Here is a 14569-nt window from a genome sequence, read left to right on the forward strand (position 1 = left end):
GCTCTGTTCATGTTCATATATGCAAATACAGATTCGTTACAGTCAAGATGTACATGTCCCACTCAGAGGTGCACCTTATTCATCACCAATACTTCCACGAATGCAAAAACGAGGACAAAACAGGGTCAAGTAACAGAAAAGAAGGATTGTCCTTGGTAAATGAGGAGCAGATGCAGAAATAAACTCGCAGAGAGAGGAGTTGGAGACTTCTTTTTTTAAAACAACAACAACCCTGGAAAAGACCCCGGTTCTTTTCTCCTCCACTTCCCCCGTTGAAGGAAGAGAGGACCTTCATGGCCTTAAAAGAAATTAACATCGGCTCTAGTCGTCTACTTTCTGCATAGGAAGTTCAATGCTGCGGTCCCTCTGTTCTCAACACCGTGTTTCCACAGCAACGGGAGAGCTTTGGTTGATGCACAACTCAGCGTGCAGAACTTTAGCGTACTTCCGGAACTTGATGACTTCCTGCTTCCGGTTCTGTTGGAAAAGCTGAAGTCTGGCGGAGGAAAACATCGTCTGTTTTACCGCGTTTTTTAATATAAGTGTGGGGAGAGGTCGTCGTCGTTTTTTGTTGTTTGAGGCCAAGAGCTGCTGGCAGGGTTGCCAACTTTTGAAGTGGCTTTTGTAGCTGTGCTGTTCACGGCCATTTGATCTGCAGCCATAGTCAGGTAACAATATTTATCACTAATCCGTGGAAAGCTTCATCTGCTACGTTCTGCATATGAAACGGCTGGTTAAGGCACAATAGCAGGCTGTTCTTGGGGCGCTGGTTGATATTGGCAACGGTGCTGGAGGGAGGGGAGCCCCGGGTCCCCTGTGTGACTAGCTGGGGAATCTGGGGTTGTAGGACTTCTGTCTGTCTGTAAACATGCACAAGATTGTACTTTTTGGGTTTAAAAATCAGTGCACTCAGAGCTGATGACAATTCCTTGAGATTAGATGAAGGGAGTTGAGAGGGAACGGGGTAATTTTGCATTTGTTAAATTTGTGTCTAAGGATGTTAAATAACATGGGATCAGTTTGTTCAATGAAAACTGACAGTGTGAAACTTGACATTGTGAAAAGCCAGAGAAGAGTGCAAGATGGAGACTGAATGATTGAATGCACTCATAAACAACAAGGTGATAAGTTATTAAGGACTAAAATGTTGGGGAAGGCTATAGTGTGTTTTCAGGAGTTGTATCTATTTTTCTTTGAGACACACTGACCTACGTTGAAGATGAGTCTCAGGTACAATATTAGAAGATAATGTTCCTGATATCCCTCTAGAATGATTTTTTAAAGTCTTCTTTTGTTTATAATCCTTGTATTGAGCATTTTGCTGAGGAGTTCGAGATTTGTCGTATGGGGATTTCTGTAGTCATAATGTCCTTGGGGAAGTAGGAAAAGTAGCCAGAATGAAATAGTTCTGAAGCAATTTCATGATATTAATATTTTAGTAGTATTACATGATGATTCTTCTGGAAGATTTAATTCTGCCACAAGCTCTCTTTCCTGTATTGATTTGGGAATAGTGATTAGTACTATTGCTGGTGAGTTGTGTTTTGAGAAATTTTAGAATCATATAGTTGAAAGTGACCTCAGAGATCATCCAGGCCAACCTCCTGTTCATTGAAACCTTTGTAGTGCATGGAGCAGCTATAGACCCACCTCCCCAGTCTCTGCTTAAATACCTCCAGTATTGAGGACCCACTACCTTCTGAGGCAATTTGTTCCACTGCTGAATAGCTCTCACTATTAGGAAATTCCTCCTAATTTCTAAGTATTTAGCCAGATTTTGGCTAAACACTTAGCCAAAATCTGGTTCCTTGCAATTTCCACCCAGCGTTTCCTGTCCTGCCCATGGAAGCAACAGAGAATAAGCCTGTACCATCTTCTCCATGGCAGCCTTTCCGATATTGGAAGATTGCTATCATGTATCTTCTTAATCTTCTCTTCCCCAGGCTAAACATACCCAGCTCTTTCAACCATTCCTCATAGGACATGGTTTCCAGACCCCTCACCATCCTAGCTGCTTTTTCCCCGGACACATTCTAACTTGTCAATGTCCTAAAAATGAGTTGCCCAGAACTGAGCACTGTACTCCAAATGCAGCCAGACTAATGCAGACTAGAGTGGAACTATTGCTTCATGTTATCTGGACATTATCCTGTTAATGCAGCTGAGGGTTGAGGAGGGTGTTACTGAAATGAAGGTTTTACGAAACCTAAATGGGATTTTACAGAGAGATGTCTTTATTTTCATTATTTTTGGCAGGGTGGGAGAAGGTGATGTTCCATCTTTTTTAAAATGATGGAATAGTAAAGCGGGTTATGAGCTTCCTAAAGCACAGTCCCAGGCATGTCTGCTTAGAACTAAGTTCCTTTCAATTCAGTGGAGGTTACTCGCTGGTAAGTGAGTATAGGATTGCCACCTGAAGGAGCTATTCCCAGCTTAGTACCTTCAGGTATGACTAGGCATTTCAGGCTTGGTGTAATGAACAGTGTATATGAAAAGTTATGGATGATGATGACTTATTTGGAGATGTTTGGGTTGTTGAGAGTGTCTGCCCCAAAACAAAGGGTACATAGTTTGTATGCATTTGAAACGGTATGTATAGGAAGTAATACTTAATAGCAATCTCTTTCAATATTGTATATGATATTTATTTATTTATTTAAAACAGTTATATCCCGCCCTATATCAATAAGATCTCAGGGCAGCGTACAGATAAAAGCATACAGTATAAAACAGTAAATATACACAGCTAAAAACAAATTGTGGAAGAAACAGCAGTCGTATAAACTGGTACGATTAGGGTTAAACGACCAGATCCTCTGCATCTAGGATTGTCTAAATGAGCGAATCATGCAGATGTCATCTGGGTAGGAAGCTGTTGAGGGTTCTCCATCAATGGGGAGGGTACCATGATCCTAGTAAATTAGTTACTGATGTATCCACTAGGTGGCAGTCATGGCCCTTGCTATGCCATGAAACAACAGAAGAAGCCACTGTTGTTCCTGACCCTTGTTAACTTGGGACCATCATGAACTTGATCCCTGTGTGAAAAGGAGTAAATTTCAGTGGCCTTGAGACTTGTTGAGACTCTGAAATAAAGGGGGAAAGTGGGCATCCCTGAAAACAAGGCACATCTGGCAACCTGATTTTAAATGGATTTGGGGGTGGTGGGGTGGTGGACAGTGGATTTCTGATGCCTTGGTGGGGCTATAAGAGAGCCCCTGAGTATCTGAGTTGATCAGAAACAAAAAAGAGCATTCCTGTTTGTATAACTTTGCGTAAAAGAGGGAATTTCAGCAAATGCAGCTTGTCTTGTAGGGGTGAGTAAATCTTATATTTGTTGAAAACCCTTCTTTTAGACAATTATTAAAGGAACAGGAGCTTGTAACAATTTAGAATATGAACAGGATTTAGAATATGAACAGAACTCTGCCTGTGATAGGCTTGGGGAATTGAAAAGAGGATATTTATTTATTTATTTATTTATTTATTGCATTTCTGTACTGCCCAATAGCTGAAGCTCCCTAGGTGGTTCACACACAAAAACAGAGGGGCAAATAGATTTGGAGGTGTTAAAAAGTAGGATTCTTGAAAGTAGTTCTAGCTGATTTAGTCAGTCTATCACATATACAGGGGGGTGGAATCTAAATTTTAGGATACTTTTAGGATGCTTTTAGGATGTTTTTTAACAGTGTATACTATGTTTTTAATTAGCATTTTATATATTTTATGCTTGCTGTTCCCCGCCTCGATCCAATCGGAGAGGTGGGTAAGAAATATTATTATTAATTATTATTATTGCTATTATTATTATTATTATTTCCTCCAGTTGGAAAGGCAGGCAGGCAGTCTAATCACTCTGTGAATATATCCATACCTTTCTGCCCATCCACCCCTTCAGCTGAATTCTCCTCTTCCAACCATGGGATTTACCTAACCTGCACCCCGATTTAACACCCTTGGGCCTCTAACATTGTGTTGGGTCAGGCCCGTAAAACATGCTTAATGAAAACATCTCCTTACTTGAAGGAAGGAAAGAGTTGCTGGCTTCTTCCAGGATCATCCACCTAAATCTACATGACGCGTCATGGCAAGAACTGCACAGCGGGAGCTGTCTACACCTACCATGAAAAGAAAAAAGACACCGGTGAGGATGGCAACACTTTCTGCAAGGCTGTGGGCCATGGTCTGCAGGGAGCCTTGACCTAAGATAGCCATAGTAGGGCTGTAGGTGAGAACCCAAAGAGTGGCGGTGATTCCACATAAAGGGGAAGCCCTGGCTGGGATTGGAAGAACAGAAATTTAAATTGGAGGTACATACAAACAGGACTGCTGAAAGTAGAAATCTAGGTAGTGTTTAAATTGTTATTATTCATTCATTCATTGAGGGGGGGCGGGCGGGGAGAAGTGGCCCTTAATGACATCTACAAGCCCTTCCCCAGGGGGTGAACAATTTATGGCTCTCCAGATGTTTGACCTAAAACTCCCATGATCCTTCACCATTTGCTTTGCTGGCTAGGGCTGCTGAAAGCTGTAGGCCAAAACAATAGCAGGAACACGTTGCCCTACCCACAAACTCTCCCCACTTATTTCCCACCCTGCATAGCTTTTTATAAAAAACAGTAGTTTAGAGGGCCGTCACTAAAATTCAGGGGACCAGGCCCCCTTTGACTCATCTGCAATTTGAGCACTGATCCAGGACTAGCATAGCAAGGAGATGAAGGTCAACACTGGGAGGCAGTAGGTAGTATGGTTGCTTAAGGCCAGGTGATTATTGGGAGAAGCTCCAGGATATTTAGGAGTATTGGGCACACCCTGGGAGTGATTAACCATCCCAGTGTTTTGTTGAAACTCAGATGGAAACTAACCTAAACTACTACTGTCTAGCCTAATTTCTTCTTCTCTTCCTGCCCCTGGGTGATAACCCACCTATAAACTCTTCTCAGGAATAAGCTAAACTCAAGCTGGGCAAAGCTGGTAGTAGCCCCGGGCCAGATGGGAAATGTAAGCCCCATTTCAAACTGCTCATTTAGTATTTTTTAATCAGTTCTAAATACATATGAACTAGAACGATTTATAAAAAAGGTAACGGCAAACACTTCTATTCAAGATATATATATAAGACATCACTTTTTCACATTCAGAAATGCTTTACGTGCTTTTCTTTGGGCAAATTCATCATCAACAACAGAAAAATCAAGCAACTTTGCCCAGGGGGACTCGGAGTAGGCCCCCTCGGAATCGTAGGCCCATGCCAACTAGCCCCACTGGGGCCCCCTCTGCCCTGCCATGGCTAAACCAACCTGAGCAGATCTCTCGACAATCAGGGCTTTTCTGGGCAGGCACGCTACTAATTGCTTTCCCTTTCTGGAATTAAGCAGAGGTCCAGGACAGCCACTTAGATAGGCGTTTAAACTGACGTGGCTTTGCTGTGACTTTTCCTCCCCAGCTGCCTCTGGATACGGGACCCAGAATGTCCGCCTGAGCAAAGATGCCGTCAAGGACTTTGACTGCTGCTGCCTCTCCCTGCAGCCCTGCAAGGACCCTGTTGTGACGTAACTATCTGACTAACTTCTAACTGGAGATCGTTCAATGAATCAAATTCATTGATCGTTCAATGAATTTGAAGATTGTTAGCCTAATTAAACATGTGTCCTTTTTATACTTTTGAAATAAAGCAGTGGATCTCTAAATTTGGATCCATAGTGCAAAACCAGAAATAACAGCCCTCCTCTCAAGTTTCAGTGAAACTATTTGTTCACTTGCTACATCTGCCTGTTGGGCTGATTGCTATGTAGTTCTTTTTCATGCAAATCCCTGTGTAGTTTTAATATCCCCCCCCCCCCCCCGTTCTCTTCCCCCTGCCTGAGAGATGGGATGATTACATTCCCATTTCACCGATGGTGAATTGGGTCTGAAAGATATTTGTTCATAGCTGAGCAAGAACTGGAACCGAGGCTGAAGTCTGTAATGTCTCCTCTCCCTGTAGAAAGAAGGCTTGGTTTGGAGATGATTGCATTTCCCGGTGTTTTCAGTTTTTATACTTGAATTGTTTAGAGAGCTCTGCTCGGTGTTCCCTAGCATTTTTGTGAACATTTCTGAGCCAAGGGCCACAATTTCTGATGAACAGTGACGGGAGGGAAGAATGGGCGTTTGAGGGCCTTATCCAGGGTGTTCAACTGATTATTATGTGAACTTTCTTCTTGAGGATTGCAACAGGATGGTTACAGCAAAAACTGCGAATTTTTTTTAGCAATTGCTATTAAAATGAGGGCTGCAATTGCAACCTGAGTTTTAAATTATATAATTTCAGTCTTAACTGTATTTAATGTTTTATTTGCTTGGAGACAGAGTTTTATATGTTAAGGACTTTGGTTTTTTTCTTGAGCGCTGGACATTTATTGGCTGTTTTATGCGTTATGTTCAGTTAATTGTTCTAAATTGCAATGGCTTGGTGCTAAAAAAATTTGATTGACTGGCGTTTGAGGGAGGGGGGGCATAGAGGAGGAGCAAAGATGAGACTGTTCCAGGGAAGTGAGGCTGGAGCAGGGAGAAGCAGCAGCAAGGACTCTTGGGAAGGAAAACATGGCAACGTTGGGGGCCCTGATTCTTGGCCCCGGCAGCAATAGGAAGAATTTTCTTCCTTGTCAAAACTTTGCACATGTGGACATAACATGGATATAGCGCATGTAGACTGTGCCCAAACTTCCTCCTTCTAGTTGCAATAGAGAGAGGCACTTTCTTCACCTTAGATACATGGGGTTGTGTTCCAAAGTGGTGTCCATTACAACCTCCCAGGTGCGTCCTTGAACACAGGGGTACGTATAGATCCCCCTGTGATGCTCAGCAGTTCTCACTGCAGTCAAGGGCTTAGGGCGTTGGGAGCGTTTTTAGCATGACTCATCTTGCCTGTCTTTTTCCAGCCCTGATGGATACCTGTATGAGAAAGAAGCCATCCTAGAGTACATCCTGCACCAGAAAAGGGAGATTGCCCGGCAAATGAAGGTATCAGAAGGGAATGGTTGATGTGTTAATTTGGAGATTAAGCTGGATTCCTGTGTTGATGCCATCTGCTGATTTCATAGATGGCAAGGAAGGTGCTGCACCAATTCTCTGGGAAATGGTAGGAGACGACATTTGGAAGAATTGAAAGCTGATTAAGTGAAAAAGGAAATTAACCCATGAACCATTGCCCTAATTGAAGTGGGATCATCTTAAGGTGCAATGCAATCCCATGCATGTTTTGACCGACATAAGCCCTACAGCTCTCAGCATGCCCCAGCCATGCTGCTAGTTGTAGGACTTATTTCTGTCTAAACATGCACAGGATTGAGCCCTTAATTTGTTAAATTTCTATTCTGCCTTACCGCCAAGGAGCACAGATGGCGTTTTTTATTCTTGTAAGGCTCGCATGAAATACGTTAGCCTGTTGTTGGCCTGGCCCGCTGTTCAGTGGCACACTTCTGGAGGATGTTCTTCCCTGGGCCCGCTGTAGGCTGTGTGAAGCAACAAAAAAAGACTGAGGAAGGACACCTACGTTGCCCTTTCTCCAGCGCTTCCAACGGCCACTGCCTCCAAAGGCTGGAAGCCGCTGATACCATCTGCCCGATGAGGTCTGCAAGTTCCAAGGAACAACCTGTCCAAGGAAGGGTACAGCAGGAAGTTTAGCGAAAGATTTAGAATCACGCTATTTTCACGGTTGCCCAATTTTACTGCATAACCTGGTTTGAGAACTTCCTGTTGGAAGTTTGTGTATAACTATTGTAAATTATAAATAGTGACTTGCTCAAGGCTTCCAGCTAAACTTCATAGCTGGACCTGGATTTGGGTTCTGTTATTTCATTCTCTTCATAGAGTAGGAGCACAAGCCTGTGGAAAAGAGGGTGGCTGGAGGCTCTGAGGCTGACCGAGTTCAGTAGGAGTTAGTGCAGACTTGCGTATGTGCCTCCAAGACTTTGGGCTTGTATCTCTCAGTGGAGGCAGAGAACTGTTTTGAGCCCAATTGTAGCATGGGTTAGATTGCTTCCCACCCAGGTTTGGATTGTCTTGCACTGTGTTTGGAGGCGGGATACTAGTGCCTCGCACACCTTCGTCTCTTCCCTCGAGGTCTCCCTCTGCGGATGTCCACGGGAAGAGCCTTGGCTCCTATTCACAGAAGTGTTGTTGTGTTAGGTCGGCGTCGGCAGACAGAAGCCCAGCACCTTAGTTGAGATTTGGAATCTCCACCCAACGAGAAGTCAAGCTCTTGTTCATGTCAGAGCTGGTCGACAGCTGGCTGGGCCACTGTGTGAACAGAGTGCTGGACTAAGTGGACCCTCGGTCTGGTCCAGCAGGGCTCTTCTGATGTTCTTAGAGCTATTGCTTAAGGCCATCATTGTGGTGGGACACATTCTCCTGTTGCAGCAGTGTTGCTTCCGGGCAGTGAAGGGCTGAATTATCAGGTATCTGCAAGACTTGTTTCCTCCAGAGGTGCTACTTGTAGCCTGGGCATCTTCTCACCCTCTGTTACAGGACCATTCCTTCATCTGCTTCCCATCAAGCTCCTTCTTTCTAGCCCAAATTTGAAACGGGCTAGTCTTGTTTTTCTGTGTTTTCCTTTATCAAGCCCTCTTCTCTTCCCTTCCCTCTCTTCACCTTTGTCCTGTCTCTCTTATGTAGATCATAGCAAGGAGTGTGCCACTTCTGTATTCTAGCCCCAGCCTGCGCAGGTGTGGAGAAGTAGAGCAGGAGTGGAGGTGTTCCCTTTGTGGATGACCTGCTTTTGTATCCGCAGGCCTATGAAAAGCAGAAGAATGAGAAGAAGACAGAGATGGCAGAGCTGAGCAAGGCTGCCAAGGAGTCCAAGGTGAAGAGTTTCCTAGACAAAGAGCTGAGCATTGTGAGCAAACCCCTCAACCCCTTTGATCGCAAGGCAGGTAAGTGTGGAGGAGGGGATTTGGGTCAAGGTTGAGTGATGAAAGCGTTTATTCCTCCTGCTTGCTCTAGAAGCAGAGCCCTGTAAACCTTAGACATGCTGTGCTCCCACCCACCCCACCCAGTAAGAAGAGGTCCTCATCTCTCTGTTCTCGTCCTATCTGCTGAGTGTTTTCAGAGCTCCTCAGTTTTCTATGATTTTGGGTAGTGGTCTTAATTTCTGGCAAGTCGGCTGGCGTGTTTCTGGATACCATGGAGGGACTCTCCAGTCCCTTGCTGTGATCGCACCTTTTCAACTTGGCTTCAAGCTTCTGGCCTTCTCTTGTAAAACTCTCTGCCCCCAAATTCATCTCTTTCCCCATCTATCTCCATAACCTCTCCTGCTTCTGAGTAGCTCTCCTGCCAAAGGAAGTGAGGCAGGTGGCTACTAGAAGGAGGGCTTTCTCCGCTGTGGCACCCCGGTTGTGGAATGAGCTCCCCAGAGAGGTCCGCCTGGCGCCTACACTGTACTCCTTTCGTCGCCAGCTGAAGACCTTTTTATGCTCTCAGTATTTTAACACTTAGTTTTAACTTAAATTTAAATTTTACTGTTCTAACTCTGTATTTTAATCTTATATCAATTTTGCTGCGTGGTTTTATCCTGGTTGTGCTTTTTATACTGTATTTTGTAATTGTGCTTTTAACCTGTTGGTTGTTTTATTATGGTTTTAACGTTTGTGAACCGCCCAGAGAGCTTCGGCTATTGAGCGGTATAAAAATGTAATAAATAAATAAATAAAACCCGCTTCTTTGAATAGTTGTCCCACTCACTCCAACCAGCTCCTTGAGTGTGGGATGGAATTCCCAGGGGCCAGTTGCTACATGATCTGAGCCCCTCAGATCATGATCTGAGCATACAGATGCCTGTATGTTCCTACGTGCTGTTGAGTGTTGTAGTGATATTTAATACTGACGTGGGCTAGTAGCGGTCAGATTCTGGGATGCAGAAATGAAGCACTTCCTGGATCCTGCGGAAGGTTCCAGGGTAAGTCTGCAGGTGAATTTCAGTGCCTGTAATGCGGCACAGCTATCTCCCACCCCACCCCCAATATGTGACCTCAGAGCTTCAGCTCGTGTTTGGGATATTGTGGGTCTTAACACAACTGCCCTGTTCCTTGGATTGCAGAGGACTCACAGCCTGGGCCCAGCAATGAAGAGAAAGCGAAACAGCTGCCCAGCTTTTGGATCCCATCGCTGACCCCTGAAGCCAAGACCAAAGTCATTCAGAAGCCAGTGAGTTCTTTTCGTCATTCTCTTTCCAGGCTCAAATATTCCCACGTTCCTTGTGGAACGTGCCCGTCTTGGGACACTGCAAACTTAAACCAGTTTAACTTACTGCCACGTCTTCTTCAATGAACTGTGAAAAGTGGAGCTCAGGTCGTGGGTTCTGAACACAGAACTTGGGCTGTGGTCACAAAGCTGCAGTTCCCCAGTTCTTGGGAGATGTCCCAACAATTTAGAAGTATTGCAATAAAAGTCATTTCCAAGTTAAGCTTTGAATTTGAACGCAGCGGAAGTGTGCTTTGGGGTACAGTCCTGTGCATGTTTAAACAACAACAAACAGTTCTGGGCTGGCTGGGGGATGCTGGGAATTATAGGACTTTTTTTCGTTTAAACATGCATAAGATTGTGTCCCTATTTATAGAATCATGGAATTGCAGAGTTGGAAGGGGCCTACAAGGCCATCGAGTCCAACCCCCTGCTCAATGCAGGAATCCACCCTAAAGCATCCCTGACAGATGATTGTCCATATTTTTTCCTAGTCAAATATTTCAATTTAAATACTTTTGGCTATTGTGGGGGAAAAACTCTTTGAGATATGCAGCACATTAAAAACAACATGGCACCCTTTGGTTTAGTGTTGTTGACTGAAATAAAACACTAAGTCAGATTCCAGTAAATCTTAGAGTATCGTGAAGATTTCCAGAAATGATGATCTAGATCAGGGATCCCCAACCCCCGGGCCCCGGACCGGGACCGGTCCATGGCCTGTTAGGAAACGGGCTGTGCAGGTGGGCTGCTTCCACCCCCCCACCCCCTCAGCGTACCTGGGCGCGGGGCACTATCTCACCTGCCCAGCCGAAACGAAGCCAGGAAGCTGGGGTGGGCGGATTTGGAACGGCGCACCTGGCCGGAAGCCGCTCCGGGAGAGCGACTTCCAGGCGCGCCGTTCCGAAGCCGCCCGCCCCAGCTTCCTGGCTTCGTTTCGGCTGGGCGTCCACCCAGCTGAAGCGAAGCCAGGATGCTGGAGGGGGGGGGGGGCTTCCCAAAACCATCCCCTCAACCCCCCCCCCCCCCCCTGGTCCGTGGAAAAATTGTCTTCCACGAAACCAGTCCCTGGTGCCAAAAAGGTTGGGGACCGCTGATCTAGATCATAGTCTACCCTCCCCCATCAATATAAGCCAGAAGTTGGGGGGTCTTTGATTTCATCATGATCTTTCTATTCTCTTGATAGAATTTCAAATTAACATTTTCGAAACTTGAAATTAACATTTTCAACCATCTAGTGTTATGTTTGTATCTGTTGCATCTAACTTCATCTGTTTGAATGCTCTGGATGGGTCAGGGGAATTTTTGTATACTCTGGACTTCTTTGTTTTCTGGGTGGATTAAATATAAACTGTGTACAGGTGTGTGGGCGGCGGGGGGTGGGGAGCATTTGGCTGCCCGTGGGTTGCTATTGAGATTTTGCTCACTGCGAGTGACACAGACTGAAATGAGTCCCTGGGCTCCTCTACACCAAGCAGGATATTCCACTATGAAAGTGGTATATAAAAGACAGGAGCCACACTACTGCTTTATAGTGGTATTGAAGTGCACTGAACTGTTGGGGCCCATTGACACATATCATATACCACTTTCATAGTGTTTTATCCTGCTTGGTGTAGATGTGTCAATGGACCCCAACAGTTGTCAGTGCACTTCAGTACTGCCGTAAAGCAGTAGTGTAGATCCTGCAGTGCACTTCAATACGGCTATAAAGCCGTAGTGTGGCTCCTGCCTTTTATATACCACTTTCATAGTGGAATATCCTGCTTGGTGTAGAGGAGCCCCCTGATTCCCATTGTCTGGCCCTGAGTAGCTTTTGCTTCCAGGTTCCAGTTCTTCTTTGCAGGATCTTGATGTACCGTACATCAAAACTTGGGAACTGAATTTTGAATGTTTAACCGATTTCTCTAGCTTCAAGGGAAGACTGGAGAGTGTGTGTTTGAATATTACTTCCAATCCACTGGACTAATCCACATTCTTTTCTCTCTCTCTCTCTGGGGAATCTTGCAGTCCTGCTTCCCAACTCTCCCTGCTCTTCTCATTCTAGGACAAGTGCGTCTACTGTCCCATGAGTAGGAGACCCCTGAAGCTGAAGGACCTGATCCCAGTGCACTTCACCCCCGTGGATGTCAGTGTGGATCGTGTAGGCCTGATCAACCGGCAGGACCGTTACGTCTGTGCCGTCACGCGAGACATGCTTGGCAACTCTGTCCCTTGTGCCGTGCTGCGTCCTTCGTGAGTGAAGGGCTGGGGCACTTCTGGATTGAGGAACAGGGGCTTTGGCATGCTAGATATAGAGGGGGGGGATTGTGGTCCAGGCTGAAGGGAGACGTGGGAATCTGTGGCTTGTACTAAGCATGTAAGAGACATGTCCATATTTCCCAGGGGCTCTGTGGTGACTCTGGAGTGTGTGGAGAAACTCATCAAGAAGGACATGGTTGATCCAGTGAATGGGGAGAAGCTGACAGACAAGGATATCATTGTTCTCCAGCGGGTGAGCGTGACCTTCTAACCCTTTCTTCTGAGCCTAGGAGCTGGAGTCCTTCATAAACTCCCCGTGCTGTATCCTAGATGTCAGAGCATTGCCTGTTCATGATTCAAGCTCCCTTTAACCTCATGAGAAATGAATTCAATGTTCACAGCCGTCACCAACTTGGTGCCCCTGATGTATTAGAATACAACTCCCTGCATGTGTCTGGGGCATTATGGGAGTTGTAGTCCCAACACATCTGGAGGGTACCAGGCTGGGGAAGGCTGATCTATCAGGAGGTATCCCAGGATGCAGCTCTCCTGCTGCAGTTTTGGAATCACTTTTCTTATGTCTCAAAGGTTCATGCTATGTGATTAAAAATGTTGTCTATTATTATTATTATTATTATTATTATTATTATTATTATTATTATTTGCATTTTTATACCGCCCAATAGTCTAGCAATTTATCAGCAGCTCCACAGAGAAGGGGCTACTACACTAAAGGCTCTTCTGATGGATTCCAGTCGGGCCACAGATCCACGAGGAACCACCAGGAGCTGCCCTCCGACAACCTCAGTGATCGGGCAGGTTGTTAAGGGAGAAAGCACTCTCTCAATAGGCAGCCAGTGCAATTCCCTCAGCAAAGGAGTTCTATGCTGAAAAGAGGCAGCTCCTGACAACAGCCGAGCTGCTGTGTTCTGCACTAGCTCCAGCTTCCGGAGCAGTCTTAAGGGCAGCCCCACACAGAGCTTGACACGGATCGATAGAGATTGGAGTTGTAGTCTAGAAGGCACCTGGTATCATAGAATCATAGAATAGCAGAGTTGGAAGGGGCCTACAAGGCCATCGAGTCCAATCCCCTGCTCAATGCAGGAATCCACCCTAAAGCATCCCTGACAGATGGTTGTCCAGCTGCCTCTTGAATGCCTCTAGTGTGGGAGAGCCCACAACCTCCCTAGGTAACTGATTCCATTGTCGTACTGCTCTAACAGTCAGGAAGTTTTTCCTGATGTCCAGCCGGAATCTGGCTTCCTTTAACTTGAGCCCGTTATTCCGTGTCCTGCACTCTGGGAGGATCGAGAAGAGATCCTGGCCCTCCTCTGTGTGACAACCTTTTAAGTCCTTGAAGAGTGCTATCATGTCTCCCCTCAATCTTCTCTTCTCCAGGCTAAACAGGCCCAGTTTAGGGGAGTCTAAACCTCTTGCCATCCTGCCTTCTCTTACACGCATTCTTTCTTCTTCTAGGGTGGCACAGGATTTGCAGGGTCAGGCGTGGAGCTGGAGGCCAAGAAGTCCCGCCCTGTTATGCAAGCGTAACACGTTCAGACGACTGTCCGGGCAGAGAAGAGGAACAGCCGCTTTGCCACTCTGGGTTGGCTACAAGGCGCAATCCTAAAACAGCACATACTGCATATGGATTGAGAGAGGCGGCGAAAGGCTTCTGTAACTTTGTAAATAAAAGCGGTTGTGGGGTTTTTTTTGCTTAATCGGTGTGGAAGCGCAAATGTTTGGTTTTCCGTTGGGAAGTGGTTCATTAATAGCTTCTGTTCAGGAGAGTTCCCTTGACTACACTTCGCCATTCTCCTGTATCAGGGGGTTTGAACCTCTTTCAGAAGCTCTGAGGCTGCATTCCACTGGGTGGGTGGGGCCAAAATCAAAAGGGGCGGGCCCTGAAATACCAACTTTTTTTTAGCTTGAAACTCTTACTACTAGTAAGAGGCATTTCAACCTTTTAGAATGGGGGTGGGCCAGTGGGTGGTCATGCAAAAGCTGGGAAACCACCAGACGATTGGTGATTGGGGCCGGGAAGTGTGGGGGGGGTCATCTGGGTAACCCAAGAGGGCTGGATTTGCCCTGTGGGCCTGAGGTTCTACAGCCC

At 45.8% G+C, this 14569-nt stretch overlaps 1 protein-coding gene across 1 annotated transcript; it reads left to right on the forward strand.

Annotated features, from left to right (window-relative positions):
• Positions 1–467: 467 nt before the first annotated feature.
• NOSIP (nitric oxide synthase interacting protein) lies at positions 468–14336 on the forward strand. The gene is made up of 9 exons (XM_063137885.1): positions 468–668; positions 4027–4144; positions 5447–5552; positions 6921–7002; positions 8771–8912; positions 10076–10182; positions 12266–12453; positions 12604–12712; positions 13936–14336. Exons 2-9 carry the CDS (start codon positions 4075–4077, stop codon positions 14005–14007), a joined length of 876 nt encoding a protein of 291 aa, XP_062993955.1. The 5' UTR covers positions 468–668; positions 4027–4074; the 3' UTR covers positions 14008–14336.
• Positions 14337–14569: the final 233 nt, after the last annotated feature.

The sequence above is a fragment of the Elgaria multicarinata genome, chromosome 11 (assembly GCF_023053635.1).
Source record: "Elgaria multicarinata webbii isolate HBS135686 ecotype San Diego chromosome 11, rElgMul1.1.pri, whole genome shotgun sequence".
Classification (NCBI taxonomy): domain Eukaryota; kingdom Metazoa; phylum Chordata; class Lepidosauria; order Squamata; family Anguidae; genus Elgaria; species Elgaria multicarinata.

Excerpts from the sequence above, each read along its gene's own strand:
- NOSIP (XM_063137885.1), top strand. The coding sequence starts at position 4,075 with ATGACGCGTCATGGCAAGAACTGCACAGCGGGAGCTGTCTACACCTAC. Across the intron at positions 7,003-8,770 it reads AGATTGCCCGGCAAATGAAG|GCCTATGAAAAGCAGAAGAA; the intron begins GTATCAGAAGGG and ends TTGTATCCGCAG. Across the intron at positions 8,913-10,075 it reads CCCCTTTGATCGCAAGGCAG|AGGACTCACAGCCTGGGCCC; the intron begins GTAAGTGTGGAG and ends CTTGGATTGCAG.